Source organism: Carcharhinus amblyrhynchos, unplaced genomic scaffold, assembly GCF_965287045.1.
Source record: "Carcharhinus amblyrhynchos unplaced genomic scaffold, sCarAmb.v2.hapA chromosome_281, whole genome shotgun sequence".
Taxonomy (NCBI): Eukaryota; Metazoa; Chordata; class Chondrichthyes; order Carcharhiniformes; family Carcharhinidae; genus Carcharhinus; species Carcharhinus amblyrhynchos.
Window position 1 is genome coordinate 143,630 of NW_027650021.1, and position 22,253 is coordinate 165,882.

The window sequence follows — 22,253 nt, forward strand, 5'->3', positions numbered from 1 at the left end:
ATGAGGTTATGGGGAAAGGGCCTGGTTGGGATTGTGGTCAGTGCAGAGTCGATAGGGCGAATGGCTTCCTTCTGCAGTGTAGGATTCCATCATTCTATCTGAGCTATTCCCATTCAAGTTTCTCATTTGAGGCTCAGTGGGGTCCAGGCTAGGAGAGAGAGAAATCTCATTTCCTGGTCAAAAGTAGAATAGATGTCAGTGTCTCCAAACACTTTACAGTCAATTATCATGGAATCATAGAATCCCTAAGAGGCCATTCAGCGCATTGACTCTGCACTCACTCTGACAGGCTCAACTGATGACCCATTCTCAGACTGGGATGGTATTACAGCAATCAGCATTGTAACAGTGCAAAGTTGGGTCACGTAATGTATAGATCAAACTGCTATTTATCAGGGTAAGTTTAATATAAAGTACTTTTCAACAGAATTGGCCATGTTAAAATTGACCTTTGTGTCAGAATTTTACTGCCTCGCCCTTCCCTGAATCAGGGTGGCGTGGCCCACAGAATGGAATTCTCTGTTGACCTCGGGTGGGATTTTACGAGCCTTGCTCAAATAGCACCATAAAATACTGGCCTTGATGTCCAATGATGTGTAGGTTAAATGGATTAGTCATGGTAAATGTGTGGGGTTATGGGGATAGGAAGTGCCTGGTAAGTGCTCTGTCAGAGAGTCGGTGCAGACTCAATAGACCAAATGGCTTCTTCTGCACTGTAGGGATTCTGTGGTTCTATAAGGTGACAGAATGGGCTTTATATATAGGCTACCATTATTAGTAGGCTTGCAGTATACGGTGCATTCTATTTTATTCAATTGCTGGACTCAATCCTCCATCAATTGCCAATATCTGCCAGGAATTTGTATCTTACCCAGACCCTCTCCCCCACATTATCCCTGGAACCCTCACATTTATCATGGCTAATTCATTTAACCTACACATCTTGAGATACCAAGGGCAATTTATCACAATAAATCCACCTAACCTGACATCTTTGGCCACTAAGGGGTAATTTAGCATGACCCACCTAACCTACACATCTTGGGACACTAAGGAGCAATTTACTATGGTCAATCCATCTAGCCTACACATCTTGGGACAGTAAGGGGCAATTTAGCTTGGCCAATTCATCTAACCTACATACCTTGGGACAGTAAGGGGCAATTTAGCATGGCCAATCCATCTAACCTACACATCTTGGGACATTAAGGGGCAATTTAGATGACTAATCTACATAACCCACACATCTTTGGAGCGTGAGAGGAAGCCAGAGCATCTGGAGGAAATCTATGCAGGCATGGCGAGAACGTGCAAACTCACCTCACGCTGAACTAAAGTAGTGTATTTACTGTTGTTGAAGGATAAATTTTGCACAAGACATCTGGGAGAATAATTGGTCTTTCTTGAATAGCACCAAGAGATCTTTTACAACCACCAGAAATGACAGATTTAATATCTCATCTGCAGTACTGCACCTCCAACTGTTCAGCATTCCCTCAGAATGGTACTGAATTGCCAGTTTAGATTTTCACTCAAGACTGCAGACTGGGAATTAAACATATAACCTTCTGATTTAGAGGGTTAGTGGCAGAGCCACAAGCTGGCACCCTTACTCCTTACTAGTTTCCTAGTGACTCCAGAATAACATTGGAGATATTGGATGAAAGCTGAAAGGGACTTAAGTTTCGATTCTCTTAACTACCTAGCTTCTATGTGTGAAGGACCAGTGTAGGTGCTGATAGTGGGATAAAGGTAGGTGGAGTTCGGATACAATTCAGCCATGATCTCATTGAATTCTCCTTCAACAGCATCTTCCCAATCCACGACCTCCACCATCTAAGAAGGACAAGGGCAGCAAATACCTGGGAAGAGAGGTATTTTCTTCCTATGAGTAGAAAATATGTACCATTTTCTTGAGTTGGTTGGTGTGTGACCTCAGACTTTTGTATCTTTTCCCCAATGGAAGGAGGCAGAAGAGAGAATGTCTGGGTTGCGTGGGGTCCTTAATTATGCTGGCTGCTTTGCCGAGGCAGTGGGAAGTATAAGACAGAGTCAATGATGGGAGACTGGTTTGTGTGATGGATTGGGCTACATTCACAGCCCTTTGTAGTTTCTTGCGGTCTTGGGCAGAGTAGGAGCTGTACCAAGCTGTGATAGAATCAAAAAGAATGCTTTCTATGGTGCATCTGTAAAAGTTGGTGGGAGTTGTAGCCGACATGCCAAATTTCCTTAGCCTCCTAAGAAAGTAGAAGCGTTGGTGGGCTTTCTTAACTATAGTGTCAGCATGGGGGGGGATCAGGACAGGTTGTTGGTGATCTGGATACCTAAAAACTTGAAGCTCTCGACTATTTCCACTTCATTCCCATTGATGTAGACAGAGGCATGTTCTGCACTACACTTTCTGAACTCGATGACTAAGTAACTCTTCATTGCAGTGTTAATGTAAACCTACTTGTGATGCTGATAAACAAAAACTTAGAAAGAAATTTTATTAGTCAAATTAAGGCTTACATCAACACTGCAATGAAGTTACTGTGAAATTCCCCTAGTCGCCACAGTCCAGCACCTGTTCAGGTCAATGCATCTAACCGGCACATCTTTCAGAATGTGGGAGGAGGATCTGGAGGAAGCCCACACAGATACGGGGAGAATGTGCAGACTCCACATACACAACGACCCAAGCCGAGAATCGGACCCCGGTCCCTGGCACTGTAAAGCCACAGTGCTAACCACTGTGCCAACTTACCCCCTTTAAATAAACTTTAAATTTTGGAAGAGAAATGTGTAAGGGAAAGGGGGTGTAGTTACTCAAATTGGTTAGCTTTTTCAAAGGCCGGCACAGGCACAATGGGCCGAATGGTCTCATTGTGTGCTGTATGAGTCTACAAACTAACCCTACATACACTGGGCTATCGTCGTATTGGATAATCAAGATCTTTAGACGCAGCAATGTGTAACTTGATATGGGACTGGTAATGTTTATTAGTTCTGAGGCAGTGAGTTCTCTCCTTTATCCGAAGCTGCTTTGTGTATCTCGCTTGGCTGTGGTGTTCTGAACACGGTGCCGCAGCCTGTGGCTGAGTGACGCCCCCCCGCCCTCCCTGTGTTCACTTTCCAGCCTTGCCTTTTCCGATTCAGCACCACGGAGAGTTCCCAAGCCTCCGAGCCACCCTTTCCTCCCTCAGGCTCTCCTTTCACACTGTCTCCCCTTATCAGCTTCTGGTCTGCCGAGACCTTCTTAACCATCGACTCCACACCAAAACCATCGATGATTTGAAAGACTGGTGCAAGCTTTGCAAGCGGAGATGGGTTCGATGCTGTATCTGTGTCTGCTGACCATTGCAACAAGTAAGTGCTCCGTTTATCCCTCCTCATCAGCAGAAGTTAGATTGAACCGGTGCAGTGTGTAACTGGAGAGAATTATATTGTATGGTCCCCTATGCTGCTAGGAATTTGTGTTATTAACAGGGGAAAGGTGCGGGTCTCACACTTAGATACACATTCCTGTTGAAATCCTGTTGTAATAGGAATCTGAGACTGCAATCCAACATTTAGGGTTCATTGTAATTTTTTTAGCCTTTCAATGCAGAGAGAATTGAATGTGCTATTTTCTGCCCAAGTCCAGGAGGGTGAAACTGGCAAAGGGGGTTATTATTTGTCAAAGAGACACTTCAATGTGAGAAAGAATGAGTGAGAGGATAGAGGGAAGGAGCAAGAGAAAAAAAAGTTTCCATGTCATCTTCAGGTCATCTCGACCCTCCTTCCAAACTCGAAATGTGAATTACTTTCCAGGGTTTGGTTAAGGTGGGACAGCACTGAGTGTCTCTGGCAGTTTCACTGATCCAGGGTGGAGAGGGAACCATGCTCCACAGAAACACAGTCTACACCGGGCTTGGGGGTCAATGAGACCAGGTCAATGTCCTGCATTGCATTCACCATCAGCTCTCTGGAACTCTCTCTCTCATCGAGAGATTGCAATTATAATTTCTCCTCTAATGTGTCTCGGTGTGAGTGCATTATTCTGTGCAGATGCAGCTTGACTTGGAAGCTTGACACCAGGTCACTTAGTCGATTAATTGAGTGTTCCCCTTGATTACAACTGCTTAAAACCAAGGATGTAGAATAATAGTGTTTGTGCATGGATGTGTATTTGCATGGATTGTTTGTGTATGTGTGTCTGTGTGTATATATGGATGTATACGTATGGTTGTATTTTTGTGTGTGTGTGGGTATGTGCATATGTGTGTATCTCCATGTGTATGATTATATGTGTGTCTGTATGTGTGCATGGGTGTGAGGGTATATGTGTGTGTGTCTGTGTGTGTTTATGTGTATATGTGTGTTTGTCTGTATGTGTATGGATTTGTGTGTTTGTGACTGTGTATGTGGGTATGTGCATACTTGTTTATCTATGTGTTTGTGTATATGTGTGTTTGTATATGTGTATAGGTATGAGTGTATTTGTGTCTGTGTATATGTATATGTGCATATGTGTGTGTCTGTGTGTGTGCATGAGTGTGGGCGTATGTGTGTGTATGGGTGTGGCTGTGTGTGTGTGTTTGTGCGTGTGTGTGTGTGCCTGTGTGTTTGTATGTGAGCATGAGTGACTGTGTGTGTGAGACTGTGTGTGGGAATCGGTGTGTGTGTGTATGTGTATATGTGTGTATGAGTGTGTCTGTGTGGGTGAGAGACAATTAGAAGGACAGAGTTTAGCTTTTCCTTCTCTGGGAATGACGCCAGTTTAATAATGCACTTTTCATATAGCTCACTCGCTTAGAACTGTCGACTAACATTTACAGCTATCGAGACGAAGAAACCTCTCGCATACTGATACCTTCAGCTGCTAATTGCCTTTGCACCCAGTCCTGATGAAAGTAGCTTGGAAGTGTGAGAATGTAGCTCTGAAATGTGATCAAAAAGATGAAGGTGTCCAGTATTTTTGTTTTAAATTTATCACTTAACAAATCTGATTGTTTAAAAAAATCTTAAACTTTTATTTTTTTCGCACCCACAAGGAGCAGACTTGCCAATCCGTATCTCCGTTCGAGAGGTTGATTTCTTACCTCTCAACTTCCAGCAGAGTTTACATCTGGTGCTTTGCTCTGTTTCCTCTACATTCCAATTCATCTCTGGAAAATAATTCTTCCCCATCTCTTCCTCCTGAAGGTACCACCCACCCTGGGCCACTATAATTCTATAGACACTGACTCAAATTTCACTTAACATTTGACAGGGCGCGTTAACAATTACAGCATTTAAGTAGCGTAGTAACAGCCTTCTATCCTTTGCAATGGGGTGTACCACTCTGTCTTAATCACGCAACACTACAGTGCAGAAGAGGCCCTTCAGCCCATCGAGTCTGCACCGACTCATGAAAGGCCCTGATCTGCCCACCCAATCCCAATTGCCAGCACTTGGCCCATAGCCTTGAATGTTATGATGTGCCAAGTACTTTTTAAAGGATGTGAGGCATCCCTCCTCCACCACCCTCCCAGGCAGCACATTCCAGACCATCACCACCCTCTGGGTAAAAAAGATTTTCCTTGAATTCCCCTGTAAACCTCCCACCCCTCACCTTTAACCTTTGTCCCCTTGTAACTGCGAGAGGGGAACAGTTCCCGCCTATCCACCTTACTAAGCATTAATAACATTAAATAAAAACAGAAAATGCTGGAAAAACTCAGCAGGTTTGGCAGAATCTATGGGTAGAAATCTGTATCACCCTTCTGTGACAATCAACTCACGCGGTGAGTTCAGGAGGCCCAATCAGACACTGCAATCTTGGCTACATTTATTGAAGACAGTGATCTGAGAAAGTGCAGGATCGCTGGTCTGTCTTTTCTCTGGATCAGCTGAGCTTTTCGTCTCCGCTTGCCTGTCTCACTGCCTTACCTGCCTCCACAGGTGCCTACCAGCTGCCACTTCCATACCTCTCCTGCCAGTGTTCTAGAAGTCATGGCCCAGTAAGCAATTTCGCTGTACGGAAGCTCTTTGGGTACAGGGCTGTACATAGCTGAGCCAGTGCAGGCGTCACTGGTTTAGCAATGAATGTATGCTTACAAAGTTAGCTCAAGATATTGGAATTGGTGACCTTATCGTCCCAAGAAGATACCAAGGATTTGTCTGAGATAGGGAAGATGGAAACTGTTTAGGCTTTTTTTCCTGCCTAGCACAGATTGTCTGGGTCTCACCATTATAAAGGAGTGTGCTGAGAACTCAGGATTGGTAGATTCACAGCTTAGTGTTCTCCATTTGCTCCCATTCTGTGCTCTCTCGCTCACTTTGGGCATAACAGCTGCATGGTGTTTTCAATATCAAGTGACAGATTGCTGGTGATTGTGGAGCCTAGATATGTGAACATAAGAACATAAGAAATAGGAGCAGGAGTAGGCCATCCAGCCCTTCGAGCCTGCCCCGCCATTCAATAAGATCATGGCTGATCTGTCGCTGCTCAGTTCCACTTTCCCACCCTCTCCCCATAACCCTTAATCCCCTCTCCTATCAAAAACCCATCAACCCGCGTCTTAAAAATATTTAGCGAGGCAGCCTCCACCACTTCAACGGGCAGAGAATTCCAGAGATTCACCACCCTTTGAGTGAAGAAGTTCCTCCTCAACTCCGTTCTAAACCGCCCCCCTTTTATCTTGAGGCTGTGCCCCCTAGTCCTACTGTCTTTTTTGAGCGGGAAGAGTCTTTCCACCTCTATCCTATCCATCCCATTCATCATCTTATACGTCTCAATGAGATCTCCTCTCATTCTTCTAAACTCTAACGAGTACAAGCCCAGTTTATTCAGCCTCTCCTCATAGCTCAACCCCCTCAACTCCAGTATCAGCCTAGTAAACCTCCTCTGCACTCCCTCCAAGGCCAAAATATCTTTGCGCAGGTGCGGCGCCCAAAAATGCACACAGTACTCCAGTTGCGGCCTCACCAATGCCCTATACAGCTGCAGCAAGACCTCCCTACTTTTATATTCAATCCCCTTTGCTATGAAGGCCAGCATCCCATTCGCCTTCCTGACCACCTGCTGCACCTGCAAGCTGGGTTTTTGCGACTCATGCACAAGGACCCCGAGGTCCCTCTGCACCGTCGCCTGCTGCAGTTTTTCGCCCCGTAAGTAATAGTCCTTCCTACCATTCTTCCTACCAAAGTGGACCACCTCACACTTGCCAACATTAAATTCCATTTGCCATTTCCTGGCCCATTCGCCCAGCCTATCTAGATCCTTCTGCAGACTCCACACCCTCCGCACAATTTGCCGTTCCCCCAATCTTGGTGTCATCAGCAAAGATACCAAAAATCTCCAGTGTCATATTGTTCAATGCTTATAGAATCATAGAATCTACAGTGAAGAAGGAGGCCATTCAGCCCATCAAACCTTCACCGACAACAATTCTACTCAGGTCCTGTCCTTTCCCCATAACCCCACATATTTACCCTCCCAATCTCCTTGTCATTAAGGGGCAATTTAGCACGGCCTAACCCGCACATCTTTGGACTGTGGAAGGAAATCGGAGCACCCAGAGGAAACCCATGCAGACATTGGGAGAATGTGTAAATTGCACACAGATGGTGACCCAAGCCAGGAATCGAACCCAGATCCCTGGCGCTGGACAGGCTTTGGAAAGTTCGGAGGTGAGTTCCTCACCACTGAATTCTGACCTGCTTTCATTGCCACAGTATTTATGTGACCAGAGTTCAGTTTCTGTTCAGTAACCCCCAGGATGTTGATAGTGAGGGATTCAGCAATGGTAATGTCATTGAATATCAAGGGAGATGGTTAGATTCTCCCTTGTTGGAGATGGCCATATCCTGGCACTTGTGTGGTGTGAATGTTACTTCACAGCCCGGGTCTGGATATTGTCCAGGTCTTGCTGCATTTGGACAAGGATTGCTTCAGTATCTGAGGAGTCACGAACGGTGATGAATGTTGTGTAATCTTCAATGAACATCCCCACTTCTGGCCTGAATATGGAAGGAAGGTCATTGATGAAGCAGCTGATGATAGCTGGGCCTAGGGCACTACTTTGAGGAACTCCTGCAGTGATGTCCTGGGACTGAGATGATGACCTCCAACTACCACAACCATCTTCCTTTGTGCCAGGTATAATACCAGCCATTGGAGAGTTTTACCCTGATTCCCACTGATTCCAGTTTTGCCAGGGTTTCTTGATGCCGCACTCGGAAAAATGCGGTTTTGAAGTCAAGGCCAGTCATTCTCTCCTCTTCCCTTGTGTTCAGCTGTTTGGTCCATATTTGGACCATGGCTACAGTGAGGTCGGGAGCTGAGTGGCCCTGGCAGAAGCCAAACTAAGTGTCAGTGTGATTGCTGTGAGTGATGGGACAGGAATTGACCTGGTTGGATTTGTCCTGCTTTTTATGGACACAACATACCGGAACAAATTTCCACGTTGTTGGTTAGATGCCAGTTTTGTCGCTGTTCTGGAACAGTTTGGCTAGGGGCGCAGCAGGTTCTGGAACACAAATCTTCAGTACTATTGCCAGGACCCAGAGCATTTGCAGTCTCCAGTACCATCAGCCATTTCCTGATACTGCCTGGAGTAAATCGAATTAGCTGAAGACTGACGTCTGTGACACTGGAGACCTCTGAAGGAGACTGAGATAAATCATCCACTCGGCACTTCTGGCTGAAGATTGTATCGAATGCTTCAGCCTTATCTTTTTGCACTGATGTGCTGAACTCCCCCATCATTGAAAATGGGGATATTTGTGGAACTTCCCCCTCCAGTGAGTTGTTTAATTGTCCACCCTTCATGAATGCAGAGCTTAGATCTGATCTGCTGGTTGTGGGATTATTTAGCTTTATCTATTGCATTAAATTAAAGATTAATCTCATGAACACTGCTCTGACTAAATCAAGGAGAACACATCTTGTGTTATAAGGACAGACTAGAGAAGCTGAGGCTGTTCTCACTGGAGAAAGGAAGGATTCACACAATCACAGAATCGTTACAGCACAGAAGCACATTCGGCCCATCATATCTTCACTGGCTGTCCAAGTGAGTGATGTCCCAAGTGCCATTCCCCTGCCTTCTCCCCTAACCCTGCACCTCCTATTCAGATGACAGTCTAACTCCCTTTTGAAGGACTCAATTCATTTGCTTCCACCACACTCTCAGATAGAGCATTCCAGATCCTAGCCACTCGCTGTGTGAATCTGTCTCCACCACACTCTCAGACAGTACATTCTAGATCCTAACCACTCGCTGTGTGAATCGGTCTCCACCACACTCTCAGACAGCACATTCCAGATCCTAACCACGCGCTGTGTGAATCGGTCTCCACCACACTCTCAGGCAGTACATTCCAGATCCTAACCACTCGCTGTGTGAATCTGTCTCCACCACACTCTCAGGCAGTGCATTCCGGATCCTAACCACTCGCTGTGTGAATCTGTCTCCACCACACTCTCAGACAGCACATTCCAGATCCTAACCACGCGCTGTGTGAATCTATCTCCACGACACTCTCAGACAGTACATTCCAGATCCTAACCACTCGCTGTGTGAATCTGTCTCCACCACACTCTCAGACAGTACATTCCAGATCCTAACCACTCGTTGTGTGAATCTGTCTCCACCACACTCTCAGACAGCACATTCCAGATCCTAACCACTCGCTGTGTGAATCTGTCTCCACCACACTCTCAGACAGTATATTCCAGATCCTAACCACTGGCTGTGTGAATCTGTCTCCACCACACTCTCTGGCAGTACATTCTAGATCCTAACCACTCGCTGTGTGAATCTGTCTCCACCACACTCTCAGACAGTGCATTCCAGATCCTAACCACTCGCTGTGTGAATCTATCCCCACCACACTCTCAGACAGTACATTCCAGCTCCTAACCATTTGCTATGTGAAAAAGTTTCTCCTCATGTCATCAATGCTTCTTTTGCCAATTACCTTAAATCTGAGACCTTCTCATTCTTGATCATCCCAGCAATGGGAACAGTTTCTCCCTTGCTACCCTGTCTGGACCCCTCATGATTTTGAATACTGCAATCAAATCATCAAATCTACAGGAGATTGCGAAGAGATCTGAGAGAAGTGTTAAAATCATGAGTTGTCTGGCTAGAGAGAGACTGTTCCCCTTGTTGGCAGAGTCAAAAACCAGGGAGCAAAGTGCTTGGCACAAGAAACAAAGTTGAGATCAAGAAATCTTGTTGTGCAGCAAGTGGTTACAATCCGGAATGCACTGTCTGAGAGAGTGGTGGAGACCCTGATATGGCTGCATGGTGGCACAGTGGTTAACACTGCTGCCTCACAGTGCCAGGAACCCAGAACCGATTCCAGCCTTGGGTAAATGTCTATGTGAAGTTTGCATGTTCTCCTCATGCCTGCATGGGTTTCCTCCAGGCACTCCAGTTTCCCCTCACAGTCTAAAGATGTGCAGGTTAGATGGATTGGCCATGCTAAATTGCTTCTTAGTGTTCCAAGAAGTGTAGATTAAATGGATTAGCCAGGGGAAATGTGTGGTGTTCCGGGGGTACGGCAGGGGATAGGGCCTGGGTAAGATACTCCATCAGAGAGCTTGTGCAGACTCAATGGGCTGAATGGTCTCCTTCTGCACTGTAGGGATTCTAAAAAAGGTTCAGTCAAAAGACAATTGGATGAAGGAATTGCAGGATTACGGGGAAAGGGAAGAGGGCAGTGGGACTAGTTAAATTATTTTTGCACACAGCCAGCATGAGGTATGTGGGCCAAATGGCCTCCTTCTGCACCTGTAATGATTCTATAATTTTATTCTATGATCCTATAAAGATCTAAAGCAAGAATTCTACAAAAATGTTTGTTTTCTTTGAGCACTTCCTTCAGTGAGAGGAATACCGAAGTTTTGGAAACAGGCTATGTTACTGGGTGGGGCAGGTAATCCAGGAATGTGTCTGACCAGAGTTAGCAACCTGAGCAAGTTACAGAACAAACACCAGGTGACCCAACACCTGTTAAATCAACGTTGTTCACCTCCACACAGGAGCCAGCATCAAACCAGGCCAACTGCCTTCACCTCCTGGCAGCCAGCTTTGCATCATTGGAATCCACATAATGCTGAAAGAGGCCATCCAGCCCATCTAGTCTGTACTGACTCTCTAAGAAAACATCCCATCCAGGGCCCTCCTCTCCACCCTATCCCTAAAATCATGGCTAATCCAGCTAGCCTGCACATCTTTGGACTCTAAGGGGCAATTTAACATGGCCAATCCATCTAACCTGCACATTTTTGGACAAATAAGGGGCAATTTAGCATGGCCAATCCAGCTAACTACCACATCTTTGAAAACTAAGGAAGAATTTTGCATGGCCAATCCACCTAACCAGCACATCTTTCTGACTGTGGGAAGAAACCGGAGCAATCAGAGGAAACCCAAGCAGACATGGGGAGAACATGCAGACTCCACACAGACAGTGAACCAAGGCCAGAATCAAACCAGGGTCCCTGGCAGTGTGAGGCAGAAGTGCTAACCATGTGCCACCATGCCATCCTTAGAGGGAGAAGACTGAAGCAGATTCTTCACATGGGGCTTTCACCAGAGAATAATTTGTGTCTGGGGAAGGAGCCTGGGAAATTAAGACCTTTAATGTCACAGTTGTCTTAAAGCATTGTTTCCTTTACTGCAGGAAGTCACAGTGCAGAGGTGGAGGAGAAGCTAATGGCTCACCTCCTGGATCCTAACAGGTACAATCGGCTGATCCGACCCGCCATGAACAGCTCTGAGCTGGTCTCCATTGTCTTTCAGGTTTCACTGGCTCAGCTCATCAATGTGGTAAGTTAACAAGAGCTTCCAGATCAACAATATGCATTTAAACACTGCCTCTAACTACAGTAAAACACCCCACTCTGCTTCACAAAAACTGGCACTCAGCTGCTTCAGGAGGCATTAGACCGGGTGGCCTGTCAAACAAATGATTTATACACAGTCATGTAAAGAAGGAAAGAGACCGAGTGGTTTTGGGGAAGGAATTGCAGAGCTTAAGGCCCAGACTGTTGAAGGATTGGCTGCCAATGGTGGATCAATTAAAATCATTGAAGAATTGATGGAATGTTGGAGTGAAGTTAGATAGAGCATTGTCCACTTCTGAGACTAGAATCCAAGGCAGAAATTCTGGATCTGACCAGGTCCTAGGAACAGATCAGAAATTCCAACGTTAATTATGAACTTAGCCTAGACCCCAACTTTTGATTTTGGCATTCGTGTGAGCATGAGATGTTTCGCTCCAGGTGTAATTCTATTGACCCACTAGATAGTTTTATTAAAACAAACTATTTATGAACACAATTAAAATTTAACAAAAAGCATAACTTTTACCAATTGAAAATTAACAAGGCATCATTTTTAACATCTATCTCTACAGTTCCAATGTAAGCAATAACCCCACAGAGATAAATCCCTCTTCAGACTAAGCTAGCACAAAAAAGAACATATAGGCTCACTTGGATACTAGATTCCCAGCCTTTTAGCCCCTCTGGACTGATACAGAAGTACAACCGTCTTCTGACTCCCATACAGCAGCCGCCAGAGGAAGTTTTCTGTCAGATCCCAGTCTCAAATCCAGAGGGAAAAAGGGACACAGGAAAAGCTGCCTGTCTCTAAAGAATACAAGCAGCAACTGACGTGATTTCTCTGAGTAAACCTAGTTGCACCCAGTCACATGACTTTTCCTGTCAGTCAATCTAATCCTACCCGAGCAACCCCAGGATAGTCACTAAAATAACCAAGCAGCATTAACACTGATTAAAACAAACATTCCAGCAATTAGGACTGCTTATGCTGCTGCAGTATCAATAGGGGCTGCCAGTTATAGATAAAGCAGCACCGGTTAATAAAACTGACTGCTAAAACAAATCCTGCACAGGAAACATGACACAAATACATTTCTTAAAGGCACAGTATCATCACAAAGGCTACAAAGGAAACTAAACCAAAGGCAATATGCTTATAAAGAACAAAGAACAATACAGCAAAGGAACAGGCCTTTCAGCCCTCCAAGCCTGCACCGATCATGTTTACCTATCTAAACCAACCACTTCTAACCCTCTATTCCCCATTTGTTCGTACGCCTATCATGATAAGTCTTAAATGTGGCTAACATAATTGCCTCAACCACCTCACTTGGCAGTGCATTCCAGGCCCCCCTACCCTCTGCATAAAAAAAACTATCCCCCCCTCGCACATCTCCACTGAACCTTTCCCCCCTTGTGCCTCCTTGCATTTGTTATTTCTGCCCTGAGAAAAAGGTTCCAACTGTTCTTCCTATATCTATTCCTCCCATAATTTTATAAACTTGTATCAGGTCGCCCCCCCCCCGCCACCCTCCTCAGCCTCCGTCTTTCCAGGGAGAATAATCCCAGTTTATTCAATCTCTCCTCATAGCGAATGCCCTCCATACCAGGCAGCATCCTGGTAAACCTTTTCTGTACTCTCTCTCCAAAGCCTCCAAGTCCTTCTGGTTAGTGTGGTGACCAGAATTGGACACAGTATTCCAAATGTAGCCTAACAAACTTTTTATACAACTGTAACGCAATTTGCCAACTTTTATACTCAATGCCCCGACCAATGAAGACAACATGCCATAGGCTTTCTTCACCATCTTTTCCACCTGTGCTGCCACTTTTAAGGATCTGTGAACCTGTACTCCCAGGTCCCAGCAGCATCCTAGTAAATCTTTTCTGCACTCTTTCTAGTTTAATAATATCCTTCCTATAATAGAGTGACCAGAACTGTACACAGTATTCCAAGTGTGGCCTTAACAATGTCTTGTACAACTTCAACAAGACGTCCCAACTCCTGTATTCAATGTTCTGATCGATGAAACCAAGCATGCTGAAAGCTTTCTTCACCATTCTGTCCACCTGTGACTCCACTTTCAAGGAACTATGAACATGTAACTCTAAGTCTCTTTGTTCAATAACTCTTCCCAACCTGAAAGGAAGGCCCTCCGACAGTAACTTCTGACATGATGTTTGCAAGTGTGTCAAGGGGTCATCTGTGTTCTTCCCCCCAACACCTGGTCTCCCTTCCCCTCCTGAAGGTGCTGCTTTATACTGGTTTATGGTTCTACAGGTATCTGGCCAAGTGACTTCTTCTAATGTGAGCCCAGGCAGTGAGAATCAGCTGAATATCTGGTTAGAGGAGCAGAAGCAGCTGGATAGATCATCCCTGGGCATTCCTGTCAGATTTTTCCCTTAGTTAACACTCACATTCTACACTGAATAACTGCTGTTCCTCGCTGAGATTGCTTAGTGCCGCACAGATTAGGATTCTAACCATATTAGCATTGTAATATTTTTATTTATTATTAGTGTCACAAGTAGGCTTACATTAACACTGCAATGAAGTTACTGTGAAAATCCTCTAGTTGTCACACTCCGGCACCTGTTCGGGTACACTGAGGGTGAATTTAGCACGGCCAATGCACCTTAACCTACATGGCTTTTGGACTGTGGGAGGAAACCAGAACACCCAGAGGAAACCCACGCAAACATGGGGAGAACATGCAGACAGCGACCCAAGCCAGGAATCGAACCCAGGTCCCTGGCGCAGTGAGGCTGTGGTGCTAAGCACTGTGCCACCGTGCCAGTCATATGACTATGACTGGATGGACAAAATGGTCTCTTTCTGTGCTGATTATGACAACCTCTTTAGATACGTAAAAAACCAGTGCCACCATTGTACATATGCTCCAGGACTCTCCAATCTCACATGCCCTGCCCTCTACTCTGCTACCACTACGGGCGAGAGCAGAGAATTTGGCGTTCAGCCATAGAGTCATTCACTGCAGCGGGACTGGAAAATCCCAGCCGCGGGTGAGGTTGGAGAGTTCCAGCCTGAAGCTTAGGATAGGGTGTAAGCATGTGTAAAACCATTCCGTGACATTTTCAAATATTGTTCGTGCTAACTCTCTGTGTTCCCCCCTCACACCCTGCCCAACCCACCCACTCCCCTTGTGTTTAGAATGAGCGTGAACAGATAATGACGACCAACGTCTGGTTAAAACAGGTCAGTACCTCTCAAATCCTTTGCCAAAATGTGGGAATGAGCATGCGGAGCAGGGAGAAAGGATGACTTCTGCTTGTGTGCCCCATTGCAGGAGTGGAACGACTACCGACTGCGCTGGGACCCTGAGCAGTTCGAAGGGATTCGCAAACTAAGGATACACGCTACCAAAATCTGGCTCCCAGACATTGTACTGTATAATAAGTAAGTTCAAAACTCATATACCAGAACAGCGAAGAAAAAGAGACATTTCCATAAGCATCTTTCATGAATGGTATGGTGGCACAGTGGTTAGCACTGCTGCCTCATAGTGCTAGGGACCCAGGTTCAATTCCAGCCTTGGATTTAAGGTTTATTTATTTAACATTGTCATCATTTATCATTAAGCTTACATTAACACTGCAATGAAGTTACTGGGAAAATCCCCTAGTTCTGTGTGGAATTTGCACGTTCTCCTCATAGGTTTTCTCTGGGTGCTCCGGTTTCAAAGTTTATTTATTAGTGTCACAAGTAGGCTTACATTAACACTGCGATGAAGTGTTATAACTTAGTTGGCGTATTTGCAGCCCAGATCCAGCAGAATAATGCAGTCTCTGTGATGGAAAGTGATTTGTATTTACATAGGGCTGTTCAAAATCTCAGAACTTTACAAAAATAACTTTGGAGGGCCATCAACCTTGTAACAAAGTTTATTTATTTATCTATTAGTGTCACAAGTTGGCTTAAATTAATACCGCAATGAAGTTACTGTGAAAATCCCCTAGTCGCCACACTCTAGCACCTGTTCGGGTACACTGAGGGAGAATTTAGCACGGCCAATTTACCCTAACTGGCACGTCTTCTGGACTGTGGGGGGAAACCGGAGCACCCGGAAGGGAGCCACACAGACAATGTGCAGGTTCTGTACCCAACAGTAACAGGAATCGAACCCAGATCCCGGGCGTTGTGAGGTAGCAGTGCTAACCACTGTGCTACCATGCTGCCTCAATGTAGCTGACTCTTAAATACTCCCTGAAATAGCCCAGTAAACCACTCAGTTCAATTAGGGAGCTCTTTTTGTGCTAGTTCAGTGAGGCATGGGCAATAAAAGCTGGCCCAGCCAGCAATGCCCACATTCCCTGAATTAATTAAGCAAAAACATTTGTTCCATTCCAATCTTCTTTCTCATCCCTGGCCTCACATTTTACACATATCCTCCACCTTTTTTATCACCTCCCCTCTATCTAGCCCGCTAACCTTTCTTTCTCTCTCTTTCTAGCGCTGATGGCACCTACGAGGTCTCCCTGTACACAAACGCCATTATCTCCTTCAACGGCAGCATCTACTGGCTGCCACCCGCCATCTATAAGAGCGCCTGCAAGATCGAGGTGAAACACTTCCCCTTTGACCAGCAGAACTGCCCCATGAAATTCAGGTCGTGGACGTACGACAACTCTGAAATCGACCTGATTCCCAAGACTGATGGAGCCAGCATGGACGATTTCACCCCCAGCGGTGAGTGGGACATAGTGACACTCCCCGGGAGAAGGAATACCAATCCATCCGACCCGAATTACGTCGATGTGACGTACGACTTCATCATTAGGCGAAAACCCCTCTTCTATACCATCAACCTCATCATCCCATGCATTCTCATCACCTCACTGGCCATTCTGGCCTTCTATCTCCCATCAGACTGTGGTGAGAAGATGACCCTCTGTATCTCTGTTCTGCTCGCGCTGACTGTGTTCCTCCTCTTGATTTCCAAGATTGTCCCTCCCACCTCCTTAGATGTTCCGTTGATTGGGAAGTATCTCATGTTCACCATGGTGCTGGTAACCTTTTCTATTGTGGCCAGTGTCTGTGTGCTCAACATTCACCATCGCTCCCCCAGCACACACACCATGCCCCAGTGGGTGAAGACCATTTTCCTGGATAGGCTGCCTTCCCTCCTCTTTATAAAGAGGCCTCAGAACAATTGGACCAAGCAACAGCCACACCATTGCAGGAACAGCAACCTCTGCAGTGCCCACCTGAGTCCGGAAAAGAACTCTGCTTTCTTTATAAACCCGACGTCCTCCAAAGTCTTTGACTTCAATTTGATAGAAGCGCCCGATAGCTTTGGCTGTCGTCAAGACCCGAGGCTGAGAGTGTCCAAGTACCCGACTGAATTGCAGGATGCTCTCAAAGGGGTAAAATTCATCGCGGACCACATGAAGAATGATGATGAGGATCAAAGAGTAAGTGTGATTTGACTGAATCAAATGGGGCCGCAGATCCCCAGGTTTTACTGAGGTGGTAGACATGACCCAATGGTGGGGCGACCATGCATCTGACTTCTAGCAGATCTGCCCTCTGTCCAGTCTTTCCATCAGATATTTTTTACTCTGGGATCACTACAAATGCCCTGAGGAGTTCTTGTGGCGCAGTGGGTTAGCGGCCCTGCCTCTGAGCTGGAAGCTCCAGGTTTGAGTCCCATCTCAGGACTTGATGGTCAAGGAAGGTGTATTCATAACACGGTCAAACTGATTGAGTGTCAGCCTGCAAAATCCTTCCAAACACGCCAATGGCTGGTGGTAAGAGCAGGAGAGACTCCTGGTCAGCCATGCTTGATGTGGAGTGGTGTCCTTGGCAACAGATTGGTGACCTGGTCCATAAGACCATAAGATATAGGAGCAGAGTTAGGCCATTCGGCCCATCGCATCTGCTCCACCATTCAAACATGGCTGATGTGATTCTCATCCCCATTCTCCTGCCTTCTCCTCCAAAGCTTGATCCCCTTATTGATCAAGAACCTATCTATCTCTGTCTTAAAGACACTCAATGACCTGGCCTCCACAGCCTTCTGTGGCAATGAGTTCCACAGATTCCCCACTTTCTGGCTGAAGAAATTCCTCCTCATCTCTGTTTTAAAGGATCGTCCCCTTACTCTGACGCCGTGCCCTCGAGGTCCAGTCTCTCCCACTAGTGGAAACACCCTCTCAATGCCCACTCTATCCAGGCCTCTCAGTATTCTGTAAGTTTCAATTAGATCCTCACTCCTTCCATCCTTTTAAACTCCAACCCACTGGCTGATCCATTTCCAAATACCATCATTGAGAGAAACTAAAGGTGTCATTTTAGGTTTGATAGTTGGTGTTTGGGTTTATATATTTTTAAAAACTTTTGGAATTACAAAATAGAGTAATGGGCATCCCTGAGGCAGCAGCCACCCTATTCAGTGGGTAGCTCTCACACTCCTGTGTCAAAATGACGTGAGTTCAAGTCCCACACCAGAGACTTGAGCAAGGTGGCAGGTGGCACAATGGTTAACACAGCTGCCTCACAGCGCCAAGAACCCGGGTTCAATTCCAGCCTTGGGATTATTCCACATACTTCTGACTTTTGCCTTGTAGATGGTGGACAGGCTTTGGGGAGTCAGGAGGTGAGTTACTCTCCCCCGGATTCCTAGCCTCTGACCTGCTCTTGTAGTATTTATGTGGTTAGTCCAGTTGAGTTTCTGGTTAACGGTAACCCATTAACTGTTGATATGGGGGATTCAGCAATGGTAATTGCCAATGTCAAGGAAGATGGTTAGGTTCTCCCTTGTTGGAGATGGTCATTGCCTGCCACTTGTGCGGTACAACTGTTACTTCTCAGCCCAAACCTGGATATTGTCCTCACTGGCAAAAATTGTCCAGGTGCTGCTGCATTTGGACATGCTTCAGGAAGTGTGGGAGTCATTAACATAGTGCAACTTTCAGTAAACATCACCACTTGTGTGGTACGAATATTACTTGCCACTTGTCAGCCCAAGCCGGGGTATTGTCCAAGTCTTGTTGCAATTCACAGAATCATAGAATCCCTGCAGTGCAGCGGAAGGCCATTCAGCCCATCAGGTCTGCATTGACCACAATCCCACCCAGGCCTCACTCCCGTAACCCTATATATTTACAACCCCTGACACTAGGGTCAATTTAGCATGGCCAATCCATCTAAGCCGCACATCTTTTGGACTGTGGGAGGAAACAGGGGCACCCGGAGGAAACCCACGCAGACACGGGGAGAACATGCAGACTCCGCACAGACAGTGCCCCGAGGCCGGAATCGATGGGGCGTGGGCATCGCTAGCTGGGCCAGCACTTGTTGCCCATCCCTAATTGCCCTTTGATCTGAATGTCTTGCTCGGCCATTTCAGAGGGCAGTTGTGAGTCAACCACATTGCTGTGGCTCTGGATTCACATATAGGCCAGACTGGGTAAGGACGGCAGATTTCCTTCCCTAAAGGACACTAGTGAAACAGACGGGTTTTTCCAACAATCGGCAATGGTTTCATTAGTTCCTTAATTCCAGATATTTTTTATTGAATTCAAATTCCACCATCTGCTGTGGCAGGGTTCGAACCTGGGCTCCCCAGAACATTAGCTAAGTTTCTGGATTAATAATGTCGTGGTAATCCCATTAGACCATCACTTTCCCTGTTATATATAACTATAAATGAAATAAATATTAAAATATGTATAATATATAGTAACAGGATTAAGATATAGAAGGAAGACCAGCTATTCACCCTGCCTATACAGTGAATAATCCATCTCATTACTCCCCTTCTTTAATTCTGAAAAAGAGTCATATACTACATTAACTCTACTCTTCTTCCTATAGATGCTGCCAGACCTGCTGAGTTTTTTAACATTCTCTGCTCTCGATGCACTCTATAGCCTTGTTTTGTGTTACATTAATTAGATGAAATGTATCTGAAAACTGGGATAGTTTGCAGAAACTGCACCGTGTAGGAAAAATAAGTATTTCTTGTGTAACTCTCTTAACATTCCCGGTCACTGTCTGTGTGGTATCTGCAAGCTTTCCCCGTGTCTGTGTGGCTTTCCTCCCACAGTCTGAAAGACATGCTGTTTTAGGTGCGTTGGCCGTGCTAAATTCTCCCTCAGTGTACCCGAACAGGCGACACCTGTGGGCAGCAGGGTGGCACAGTGGTTAGCACTGCTGCCTCACAGCACCAGGAGTCTGGTTCAATTCCAGCCCTGGGTCACTTACTGTGTGGAGTCTGCACGTTCTCCCCATGTCTGCATGGGTTTCCTCCAGGTGCTCCGGTTTCTTCCCACAGTCCAAAGATGTGCAGTTAGGTGGATTGGCCATGCTAAATTGACCCTAGTGTCAGGGGGATTAGCAGGATAAATATATGGGGTTAAGGGAATAGGGTCTGAGTGGGATTGTGATCGATGCAGACTCATAGAATCATAGAACCCTACAGTGCAGAAACAGGCCTTTCGGCCCATTGAGTCTGCGCTGGACACAATCCTACCCAGCCCTAGCCCCATATCCCTACATATTTTACCCACTAATCCCTCTAACCTACGCATCTCAGGATACTAAGGGGCAATTTTTTTAGCATGGCCAATCAACCTAACCCACACATCTTTGGACTCGATGGACCGAATGGTCTCCTTCTACACTGTAGGGAGTCTATGATTCCTCCCACAGTCCAAAAGACGTGCTGGTTAGGTGCTTTGGCCATGCTAAATTCTCAGTGTACCTGAACAGGCGTTGGATTGTGGAGAGAAGGGGATTTTCACAGTAACTTCATTGCAGCGTTAATGTAAACCTACCTGTGACACTAATACATAAACTTACTTCACATATGTAAAAATGTATCAAATTTGTCTTCCAGGTGACTGAAGACTGGAAATATGTGGCCATGGTGGTAGATCGTTTGTTCCTCTGGGTTTTTATTGTGGTTTGTGTTTTGGGGACAGTGGGATTATTTTTGCAACCGTTTTGTGAGTCACAATATCACTGAGTTCTGATGGATCTCTGCTGGTTTACACAAACTTTCACTGTGCGCAGAGATTTTGAAACATGGATTGTTTTGTGCAAGCAAGACGGATGGTCCAAGAATAATGTACATGCTTCAACTGTCCTCAACATGCTCTCCCCTTATCTGCAAAATGTCTGCACTATATCAACAGGTATTATCATATGAATTGTAACCTACCTTTGCCTTATTTACCAACTTCCATTAAACACGCAAATTTGATTTGATACAAAATACTTTTAACTTTGTGATTTCTTTTTCCAATTTTGGAAGCTGCACCGTTCTAAATAAACCACAACACTGCAAAACAGTTTGTCAGTCTGTTTTGTGTCAAATCGCTGCAGTTCATTTGATTTATTATTGTCACATGTATGGGGATACAGTGAAAAGTATTGTTTTTTGCTCACTATACAGACAAAGCATACCATTTATAGAGAAGGAAAGGAGAGGGTGCAGAATGTAGTTTTACGGTCATACCTAGGGTGTAGAGAAAGATCAGCTTAGTGTGAGGTAGGTCCATTCAAAAGTCTGACAGCAGCAGGGAAGAAGCTGTGGTTGAGATGGTTGGTACGTGACCTCAGACTTTTGTATCTTTTTCCCAATGGAAGAAGGTGGAAGAGAGAATGTCCGGGGTGTGTGGGGTCCTTAATTATGCTGACTGCTTTCCTGAAGCAGCGGGAAGTGTAGACAGAGTCAATGGATGGGAGGCTGGTTTGCGTGATGGACTGGGCTACATTCATGACCCTTTGTAATTTCTTGCAGTCTTGGGCTGAGCAGGAGCCCAGACCAAGCTGTGATACAACCAGAAAGATGCTTTTTATGGTGCATCTGTAAAAGTTGCCATGATGTGGAGGTGCCAGCGTTGGACTGGGGTGGGCACAGTAAGCAGTCTCACAACACCAGGTTAAAGTCCAACAGCTTTAATTTGGTAGCATGAGCTTTTGGAGCATTGCCCCTTCAAGGGGCAGTGCTCTGAAAGATCATGCTACCAAATAAACCTGTTGGACTTTAACCTGGTGTTGTGAGACTTCTTACTCTGTAAAAGTTGGTGAGAGTCGTAGCAGTCATGCCAAATGTCAATGGATGGGAAGCTGGTTTGCTCGATGGATTGGGCTACATCCACAACCCTTTGTAGTTCCTTGTAGCCTTGGGCAGAGCTGGAGCCATACCTGGCTGTGATACAACCAGAAAGTATGTTTTCTATAGTGCATCTGTAAAAGTTGGTGAGAGTTATAGTTTAAGAAACTGCTGATTCCATCACATCTCTCTTGGACATATCCAACATCTGTATAAAGTGGCTGTGCCATTTGTTTCAATCCAGTCTTGCTTTTGTGGCTGTTGTTTCCAGTACTCTTGAGTCACTGATGAGTTTTTGTCGGGTAATATTTGCTTCTGAAGTGCTAATTTGAGCCAACAGTGCTTTATACCTTAGATGAGATTGACAC

The 22,253-nt window shown here is 45.6% G+C and overlaps 1 protein-coding gene across 1 annotated transcript; it reads left to right on the top strand.

Moving 5' to 3' along the window:
• Positions 1–3,233: 3,233 nt before the first annotated feature.
• LOC145338996 (neuronal acetylcholine receptor subunit beta-4-like) lies at positions 3,234–20,793 on the top strand. The gene is made up of 6 exons (XM_080183417.1): positions 3,234–3,348; positions 11,641–11,786; positions 14,976–15,020; positions 15,112–15,221; positions 16,276–17,236; positions 20,665–20,793. Exons 1-6 carry the CDS (start codon positions 3,306–3,308, stop codon positions 20,791–20,793), a joined length of 1,434 nt encoding a protein of 477 aa, XP_080039543.1. The 5' UTR covers positions 3,234–3,305.
• The last annotated feature ends 1,460 nt before the right edge of the window (positions 20,794–22,253 follow it).